The 11,133-nt window shown below is 21.5% G+C and overlaps 2 protein-coding genes across 2 annotated transcripts; one reads left to right on the forward strand and one right to left on the reverse strand.

Annotated features, from left to right (window-relative positions):
• Positions 1 to 440: 440 nt before the first annotated feature.
• On the forward strand, positions 441 to 2,435 carry PGSY75_0530800 (CPW-WPC family protein; the record flags this gene model as incomplete). Its single annotated transcript, XM_018784587.1, has 10 exons — positions 441 to 512; positions 824 to 875; positions 1,056 to 1,138; positions 1,249 to 1,291; positions 1,366 to 1,433; positions 1,508 to 1,577; positions 1,689 to 1,817; positions 1,994 to 2,135; positions 2,247 to 2,318; positions 2,408 to 2,435. 10 exons carry the CDS (start codon positions 441 to 443, stop codon positions 2,433 to 2,435), a joined length of 759 nt encoding a protein of 252 aa, XP_018643242.1.
• Positions 2,436 to 2,929: 494 nt separating this feature from the next.
• PGSY75_0530900 (formin 1) lies at positions 2,930 to 10,891 on the reverse strand (the record flags this gene model as incomplete). The annotated part of the gene is made up of 1 exon (XM_018784588.1): positions 2,930 to 10,891. One exon carries the CDS (start codon positions 10,889 to 10,891, stop codon positions 2,930 to 2,932), a length of 7,962 nt encoding a protein of 2,653 aa, XP_018643243.1.
• Positions 10,892 to 11,133: the final 242 nt, after the last annotated feature.

Below are 11,133 nucleotides of genomic sequence, written 5' to 3' on the forward strand. Positions count from 1 at the left end.
TTTTAATGTTTTTTTTAATTTTGTTTTATTAATTTTTATTAAATATGTTTTTTAATTATAATTTTATTATTTTTTTTTTTTTTTTTTTAATTTTTAATCAAAAAATAACAAAAAAAAAAAAAAAAAAAAAAAAAAAAAAAATAGAAAAATTGAAACTTATATATAAACTTTTTTTAGTTGTGTAAATACACATTATTATATATATTTCATATTGTATATAAATGAGTGCATACTATGGTGTTCTTAAAAAAGTTAACATAATCACAGAATAGAATATATTCTCTTATTTTTTATTATTATACATATTTATATTTTTCCTTAAATTAATATTATTAGATATAAATATATATATATATATATATATATATATTATATAGTTATTGTGAAAAAAGAAGTAATAATTGTAAACTTATAAATATAAAATTATATAAGTTTCAATAATGGATAAATTTTTTTTTTTTTTTTTTTTCCTTTTCTTCTATTTTGAGATAAGCTTTTGTGAAAATGATAAAGTAAAATTAAAATATATCGAAATAAAATATAAAAATGAAATTATATTTATTATCTTATTACATATAAATAATATATTATATTATTGTATTTTATGTTATTTATCATTTTTATTTATTTATATATTCTATTTATTATTTTTTTTCTTAATGCACTCTTATATATGTGTATAATATATTCTCTATTTTAATAAACATATATAAATGAATTATTTTCGCCCTAACCTATATGTTTATATACTTTTGAAAGAAAAAAAAAAAAAATTTATCTATTTATATTTTTCTTTTTATTCTTAATTTATTATATATGAAAGAAAGAGGAGCTTTTTTCTGACAATGAACTACAAAATATAGGTGGAAGTGCAGGTTTGTAGATTATATTTTAAAAATAAAAAAAATGGAGGCATATACACAACATTGATATATATATTATTATATTTGTATGTATATTTTAGTGATATAATTTCGAATAAAATAAGTAGTATTTACAAAAATTTAATTATTATTATTATTATATATATATATATGTGTTAACCAACATTATAGGTGATATTATTTCAAGTTCATCAAGAGCTCCATTGTCAAAAGGTTCTGACAACGTTCCCCCTAATGTGGATATAGCAGGAGATGTAATATAACCTAAGCATAATGCTATGTAGAAACAAATATAAAAAGCATATAGTGCTTTATGAACATATATATATATATATACATTTTCTCATTTTTTTGAAATATATAGTTATTAAAAGTAATGAAGCATATTCCTCCACCAGATGTAGAGTGTAAGACATAAGGTTTATTTCTTGATTGAAAATATAAATAATTTATATATATATATATATATATATATTTTTAGTAAATGAGGATGAGTTCATTGATCCTGAAATTGTTTGTGAACGAGACTATGACAAACCTTGTCCTAATGTTAGTTATGGTTTTTATACATATATTATTTTTTGTTTTTTTTCTAATTTTTCTAAATTTGATTATAAATGTAGGATTATAATTATCTTGGCTCTGTTCATACTGATGATGATGAGATATGTGCTCCATCATCAACATATGAGGGTTAAAATTCTAAAGGAGAATAAAATTTATCTGAACGTAGTTATGATGTATATTTGGTTTTCCCTTTTTTTTTCATTATTTGTTATTTAATTTTTGTTTTCTTTTTATTAGGACCTTGTAGTGGTGAAGAGTTAAATATAAAAAATATGTCTGAAAAAAGAAAAGAAAAATGGTCTATTAAATGTGAAACATATTGGCCATGCAAAAGATGTGTGAGAAATTATACATCCTTTTGTCCAGGTTATTTTTATAAATAAATAAATATATATATATATATATATATATATATATATATATATATATATGAAGTAAGAATTTTTTTTTTGTTTTTTTTTTAATATGTGGAAAATTCTACATATATTTATAAGTAATAAATATTTATATTTATTTTTGTATATTTTTTTAATTTTTTAAAGAAAAATGGTACAAGGTTAAAGGTACAATGAGGTCATGCAAACCGCTAGATGATTATACGGGCCCCTGTATATTTGAGATGAACTTCTCTGGTTATAATAAAAGAATGTTAGAAGATTGGAGTTTGAAATGTAAAGCCTGGTGGTAATATAAATAAAACATGTTGGACTAAATATAATATATATATATATATATGTATAATTTGTTATATTTATTTCTCATTTTTTTATATATACATATTGTTTCTTCTTGTAGGAAATGTGATCATACTATGATATCTTATGAATGTCCTGATATGGATGTACCAATTACAGAGGCCGCTACAAGGTACGATGAATGATAAGTGATAAAAATATATATATATATATATATATTTATTTATGTAAATATATTTTTGATATAAATAATGAATTTAGGTGGAGGTTGAAGAAAAATTATCATTGAAATTTAATTTCTTTTTTGTCCCTATAAAAGTGTCAGGATGCACATACATATACAGATTAGTTGTTATTTTATATTATATATATATATAATATATATATTTTTGTCGTAATTATTATTTTATATTTGTTTCTGATTTAGTACCTTTTTATTTTATATGAATTTTTTTGGTGAAATGTATTTTATAGAATATATGACATGATGTATTTGTTAAAAAATAAAAAACATATAAAAAAAAATATATATATATATATATATATATATATATGTATCTTCATTTTTATGATATATTACTAAAACAATTAAGATTTATAGTTTTATATGTTCATCCTTTACTTAAAGGTATTCAAAAAAAAAAAAAAAAAAAACACAAAAAAAAAAAAAAACTATATAAAATATATAAACAAATTGACAAAAATATATATATATATATATATATATATATATATTTATTCATTTATATTATATCATTTTATGTTATATAAAGTCATATGATACTAAAATATTTTGAATGTTTTTTTTTCTATTTTAGCTTTTTGTTCATTATCTTGTTTCTTGGTAATAGTAAAATTTTGTTTCTTTTTCAGTACAGTTCCCTGTTTTTCATTTGCTAATTCTTTCTCTTGTTTTTTTATTTGTTTAAGAAGGGCTTCATTAATTGTTTTTCTATTAAATTCTACAGCTTGTATGAAGGTCCATAATTCTTTAAAAAAATCTTGTACTTGGATCGTATTAATATCTTTTTCTTTATAACCTAGATAGAGAGCTATATCTTTAAATACAGTAAAGGTTTGATTATAGAAATTTTCTAGTTCAACAATTTTTGGTTCAACACTATGATAAAATTCTGTAAGTGCTTCACACAATGGATCTGTGGGTGTGTTTTTAGCTTGTTCTAGGACAGTTTTAATTTTATTGCAACCTAATTTTAATTTTTGTAAGAATGCATCGATAGTTTGTTTATCTGTTTTAATACTTTTTTCAATACATCTTAGTTCATCAATAATAGATAATGTTTCTTTACTTTTTTCAAAAATGATTTCACAAATATATTGTAATAAAGTTTTGACAGGTTTAGTACTAGATCTGATATCATTTAATTTTGACAAAGTGCTTAATTTAAAACCGAAAGCATTACCTCTTTGTGCATCACCATAATTTAATGTATTACCTACATTAAGTATAGTAAATAGTATAGTAAACAATTTATTTGAATCTTTAATTGCTTCACATGCTTCTAATATATTTTCTAAAGGATTTAATGTATTTTCATAATTTTCTTTAAATGACAATGCATAATAATGTGATTCTAATCTTTGTTTTAATAATGGAACACCAATAATAGCTGCTACATATTGTTCAGGTTTATCTACTAGGTTTAGATCCCCATTAGAATGTATATATTCTTTAACGATTTCGAATTCTTCAGGTGTTGGTACATATTGTAATAAAACTTCTGTATTATCTATATTAAGTATTTTAGGATTTAATTCCATAATAGCATCTCTAATTTCTTTAAATGTATAATTATTAAATTTTGATAAAGCAATTGACATATTATATTCTCTTTTGGAATCTGGTAATAATTGTATAACTTTTGGTTTTTTTATTTTGGTTTCTTTTTCATCATCTTTTTTACTAACTGCTTTTGCAAATGATTTTTCGACGCTTTCTTTTTCAATAGCAATTTTTGATATGAATTCTTTTTTATCTTCAAATAAGGTTCCTTGAATATCATTTTCAAATAAAGCTTCCCAAAAGAATCTTTTAGTTTTACCTTCATCTTTTGCTTTAGTAAGTTTTGAAAATTTTGTTTTTCCAACTGCTAATGCACCTTTTACATTTTTTGGGGGTCCTTTCATAAAAGCAGGTGGTCCTTTCTTACCTCCCTTAGCTTTTGGTCCTCCTTTACCTTTAGGTGTATCTTTTTTTGGTACAGATTCTTTCTTTTCTTCTTTAACTTCAACTTTCTTTTCAATTTTATATGACTCTTTTAATGCATTCAAATCTATTCCTGATATTAGATTTATGGAACCAGAACCTCCAAAATTGCCAGTTCCGACTGAGCCCCCTGGTGTTGTACCACCACGTCCTAACCCTAGTTCTTTTAATCCTTCTCCTAATAAAAGTTTTTTTTCTACGTCTATTTGTTTTTGACGATCTTCTATGGGTACATCAATCTCTCTGCACATTAATCCTAATTTTCTAATTTGTTCTTCCTCTATAGAAGATTTTGCTAATGCAAAGGATGTTAAATCAATTTGCCATGGTACAATAGCAATAACATTTTTATTTTCATTTAATAAATGTACTACAGGTAATGTTCCCATAGAATTATCTTTTTCGTATCCAATTTTACAAAATTTTACATTTTTTAATAAATTAAAGGATAACTTATCATTTATACTTTTTGCATAAGAAACATCTTTATTAATAGTACTATTATTTCTTTTGAGTACATTATTATTTTTTCTATTTTCTATTTTTTTAATTTCTTCATTCATTTTATCAAGAGTATTATTTTTTACTACATTGATAAATTTTTTTGGAATAATTTTTAATTGCATCTTTTTAGATATGTTTTTTTTTGTTATATCTTCAGAATTATTTTGTAGATTATTAATTAATGATATACTTTTATTTTTGTTTTCATTATCGTTTGATAATTGGATTTGTTTATTTTCTTCTTGGTTATTAGGAATGTTTTCTTCATTATTCTCGTTTTCATTTGGTACATCATTTTTAGGAGAATTATCATTTGGTACATCATTTTTATGAGAATTATCATTTGGTACACCATTTTTATGAGAATTATCATTTGTTTCTTTTGGTTCGTTCGTATTTGCATTTTTTGTTAATTCCTTGTTTTGCATGGGTGGTTCTTTTTTAGGACCAACGTTTTTTTTAATTCCTATTAATTTTTTTAGAGTGAAGGTTTTTCCTTTCATATTTAATAATTTTGGTTTTTCCATACCATGAGAAGATTGAGTTATGAACAAGTGAGTTTTTTTATTTTTTTTTATATTTATATTATCATGTTTATCAAATATTGTATGATCAAAATGGTTTGAACCATCAAAGGTTTTATTGTCAAATAATAGATCATTTAGAGGTTTAGTCAATTGACAAATATTATGACCATTATTAATATGATTAATATTATTATTATTATTATTATTATTATTATATATTTTTGCTTCTTTTGTTGATATATCGTTATTTAAAAATTCATCATAAACATTATTTATTGCTGTTGCTTTCCTTTTTGTATTATTATTATTTTTTCTTTTCTTTGAAAAAAATGTAAATAATTTTGAAATATGTGTGTTTTTATTTGATGATAATAAGTGAGCTTTTTTTTTTTTTTTTTTTTTTCTATCATTACTAAAATGAGAATGATCTTTATTATTTGTTATCCCATCAATGTATTGTGGATCATCAAAATTTGCTTCATTAAAATGGTTATTATTAATATCATTAGGGTTACTAAAATTAGAAATATTAATACTATCATTTAAGGTATTATATTTTTCATTTTTTATATGTAATACATTATTTATATTTTCAATATTTTTCTTATTATCATTTGCATGTAACATATTCATATTATTATTATCATCATTTTTATGGTATATATTTTTTTCCTTTCTATTGTAATTAACATTACTGGATATACGACTGTTGTTTTCTTCATTTTCGTATTCTACATTACTTTCATTATATATTTTTTCATTTACTATTTTAATGCTATATATATTATTTGAATTATTTTTTTTATATTTATTATTCATTAAATTCGAATCTAATTCTTCTATAGAATTATTAGTTAAAAATATATTTTCTGAAGGAATTTCTGGTTGTTCATATTTCTTATATATATTATTATTATTATTATTATTATTATTATTATGGGTTATATTATTATCATTATTTTTAAAATATGAATCTTTCTCATTTTTATTATAATACATAATTGATACTCCATTTGTAGTATTTTTCGCAGTAGAATCATTATTATTATATAATACTATATCCATATATTTTTCATTATCATACATCTTCATCATTTCAACAAAAAATTCTTCGTTCTCACTTAATTCCATATCTTCGACAATATTATTATTATTATTTATTATTATATTTTTTTTTTCGTTAGTAGTTATTTTATTATTATTCGATAACATAATATCATTTTGATAATCATACAATTCATGTTTATTACTATCATTATATATAATTCCATTTAATTGTTTATATTTTCCTTCTTTTAATGACATTGATTCATTAAAATTGGAGGTATCAGATAAATTATTATGACTTATATTTGTATCAATTATATTTTCCTCTTTTTTATTTTGTAATGTTTTTTGATTTATTATGCTTGATGCAATGCTGTTATCTGATAATACGTTGTCATTTTGTAAAAACTCATCTTCATCATATGTAAATTTAAATGATATATCTACTTTATTTACATTTTTAATATTATTTATTGTATCCTTTAAATGTGAATGGATAAACGTGTCATTCGTTTTCATATATGATTGTTCATCTAATGTATGATCTTTTACATTATTTGTTGCAGAATATATTTTGTTTTTATTTTTATATATATTACTTTCTTTTTTATTCATCATATGATCCATTGTATATTGTGAAGATTGTGAAGTATTATTATCTTGTTTTTTATTTATATAAGTGTAATTATCATCACTTGAAAAATTAGGTTCAGAATGGGAATCAAATAATTTATATATATCTACAATATCGTCGTTAACATCATCATCATCATCATATTCGTCATCATAGTTATAATCATAACTATTATTGTCGATAGATTTCTTTGTAATACCTATTATATTATTTTGATCTTCTTTGTAATACTTTAGTTTACTTGTTTCTTGATCATTATGATCATCTGTTGATAGATAGCTACTAGAATATGATATAATATCAGAATTTATACCATTTAAATGAGTATGTGTAATTTTTTTTTTTCTATTTTTTTTAATAATGTCATAATTTATTATATGACTTAGTGAACTAACTGTACTACTTCGATTATATAATATACTTTTTTTGTGTTTTTTTTGATTACCTTTATTAAATTCCTTAAAGCTAGCAACCGTTTCATTTTCATCATCATATGAAAAAATGGTTGAATTTGTGTAATTATTAGATGGAACATCATCATCATAAATTTCTCTTTTGAAATTATCAAAAGAATATTGTTCTAATTTCTTCATATTGTTTCTTAAATCCATTTTGATGTTAGGATGCATGGCTGATTTGACAATTGGTTCTTCTTTGAATTTTAGATTTCTGTTTGTTTTTTCTAAAGTATCATTTTCACTTGATTTATTTTCATTGGTATTTAATTCCAATTTAACGTTTGATTTATTAAAAGATGAGTTTATTTTACTGAATTTTTTCAATGTATATTTTTCTCTTGAAAATTTGGAAGTAGATGAACTACTGGTATTATTATTATTATTAAGTTTAAAAATGTGTATTTTTTTCTTTGGTATTTTATTTTTAATAGCTTTATTAGCTTTATTAGCTTTATTAGCACCCATAATCTGACTTATTGTAAGATCATTTTGTTCTGTTGGTTTTGATAATTCTATTTTGTTATTTATTTTGTTATCTGTTTTGTTATCCATTTTGTTATCAATTTTGTTTTGTATTTTTAGTGCTATATCTTGATCTTTGACAATATTGGTTGCTTTATTTTTGTTTAGTTCGTTATCTTTTAAAATTGATATTTTTTTAGTTACAGTATTATCTTTTGATGTTATATTTGGAGTAGTACTTTTTAGGGTAATATTTGAAGGATGCTTTTGGATAATTTTTGGACTGTCATTTTGTTTAATAGATTTGGTAACATTTTGTGTACTAATAATATCTGATGTTTTGGATGTAGTATTTGTAATACTTGAGATAACTGAGCTTTTAGTTTTAATTATTTCTCTAGATTGAGAAAATGATAATTTGGTTTCTTTTTTTGGATCATTTAATTTGAGGTTAAATTTTTTGGAAAAATTTGGTACATTGGTATTTTTCTTCAAATTTTGGAATGGTGGTACTTTTTCATTGGAATTATTTAATAAAGGTACATTTTTTTTTGAATGTTGTGAATCACTGTCGATACTTTCTACAATGGAGTGATGTAGACTATTATTACTATCTGAATTTGTAATATCACTTTTATTGTGATCTGTAATATTATCTTTAAATTTTAGGCTGTCAATTGGGAATATATTATTAATACGATTATATCTGTCAAAATAGCTTGGGTCATTTAAAAGAATACAATGATGTATTGCTGGGTTAGGTACAAGTAAAGGTGTATTATGGAATCCAAGCATGATATCATCATTTTGATCTAATATAGGTATAAACATATCAAATTCTTTATCTAGACTTTCATATTTGTTAATAACTTTTCCTTGAGAATCTACAAAAGGTTCTTTTATATTCCATTCATTCAATAAAATTTTAGCATCTTCATTACATATCATGATAGGTTGATCATTTTGTAATTGTACATATCCTCTTTCCATTAATGGTATATTAACAATTGGTAAAATTTTCCTTTTGAATAATATAGCATTTTGGAAATCTTTACATTCTGATAATTTGATTAAATTTTTATCAACTAATTTTGTTTCTACAAATGGTAATATATATGTAGATGGAATTAATGTATTTCTCCATGAATCAGCATATAATGATTTGATTCTATTAATAGATGATGAATTAAGAAAAGAATTCTTAATAATTTGAAATTGTTTATTTGATTGCATATTTTTGTAAGCATCAATACTTGAATATGTTAAATCATTATATGTAACTTTACCTTGTAGTGTTAAAAAAGTTTTTTTATCACTTATGTTTTGATATGGATTTTTCCTTTTTATTGTAACTTTTTCGTTCATAATTTGTTCTATTAAATTAGGATGTACATCATTAAAAGTGTTTGAAATATTTTTTATTTTTTCACTAAATGTATTCCACCACATATTATTATCATCATCATCATTATTATTATTATTATGATGGGATTTATTTGTGTGATGATATTTTTCATTTTTTTTATTAATAAATGTGTCGTCAATTTTTTCTTTCACATAATTTGGTATGATAGGATAAGATGAATCTTGTTCTTTAATCGTTTTACCTGATTTGTTCATAACATCTTTCTCCAGTTCTTCAATTAGTTTTAAAGTCATAATAGTGTTCATATCATTGGGACCATAATAAGATTTATAAAAAGAATAAACTTCTTTATATAATTGCAAGGCCATTTTAAAATTATTTAATTGGTGCATAATTATAGCAAAGGAAAAAAGGATATCTTGTATTTGAATAACATGTCTTGTTTTATGTATTCTCATTCTCATATCTACAGCAATAATATATTTATGTAATGCTTCAACAACATTACCTGTTAGTCTATATAATAGACCTAAATTACAATAACAATCTGCAATAATTTCGCTTGGCTTATCGGCATTATAATCTCCAAAATACAATTTCCTGATATTCAAAATTTTTTCACAAAGAGTTAATGCTTTTTGATATTCTCTTATTTTTATGTAAAAGGAGCATACATCATTTAATGCATCACTATAATTTAGACTATCATCATTATAACATTTTTCATTAATGTGTAAGTATTTTAAGAAATAGTTTTCTGCTTCATCATTGTTTTTATATAAGCTTAACATATCTGCAAAAATGTAAAGTATATTTGCTAGTACTTGGATACCACACATTATAACAGGTTCTTCATAATTATTATTACCCGATCTATTTGTATTATTTGTATTATTATTATTTATATTATCATTATTTTTATTGTTGTCTTCATTCTTTTTGGTGTTATCTAATTGTACTTCCTTTTTTAATTCTTTGTTATCAAGTATACCTTTTTTATGAGTATATAGCAAAGTGTTGTCAATTAAAAATTTTAATTCTTGAAGGTATGTTTTACCTTCTTCATATTTTTGTACTAACAAAAAACATTTGCATATTAAAATTAGTTCAGTGCTCATATCACCAGTTAAGTAATAACCGAAATATTTGGAATAATATTTTTTTGCTATCATATAAGAATGAATTGCTTGAATTAAACAATCAGAATATTTTTTATCATGATAACTATTTACAGCAAATAATCTTAAATCATTTCTAATATTTTGTATTTCACTGTATCCTATAGAATAATTAAAATTTTCCATATTTTGTAAAATAAAAACAGCTTCCTTTACTTTAATCTGTTCATCATTCATCCTTAATGAATCTTCAAAATTTATATTTTTCATTTTCATGCAATTTACATGTTTACAATTTGATGATTTCAAATCTATTTTTGTTAACAAACTTAATGTATCTATATTTTTGTCATTTTCAATATCGTTAACAGTGGCTAGTTTTATAGTTTGGTTTAATTCCATTGTGTTTTATTATTACTATTATGATGTGTTTTTTTTTTTTTTTGTTGTGTTTTGTTTTGTTTTGTTTTGTTTTGATTTGATATGATTTGATATGATTTGATTTGATTTGCTTTTTTTTTTTTTTTTTTTTAATTTTTTAATTTTGTTTAAAAATAAAAAAAAAAAAAAAAAAAAAAAAAAAAAAAAAAAAAAAAAAAAAAAAAAAAAAAAAAAAAAAAAAAAAAAAAAAAAAAAAAAAAAAA

The sequence above is a fragment of the Plasmodium gaboni genome, chromosome 5, assembly GCF_001602025.1.
Source record: "Plasmodium gaboni strain SY75 chromosome 5, whole genome shotgun sequence".
Classification (NCBI taxonomy): domain Eukaryota; phylum Apicomplexa; class Aconoidasida; order Haemosporida; family Plasmodiidae; genus Plasmodium; species Plasmodium gaboni.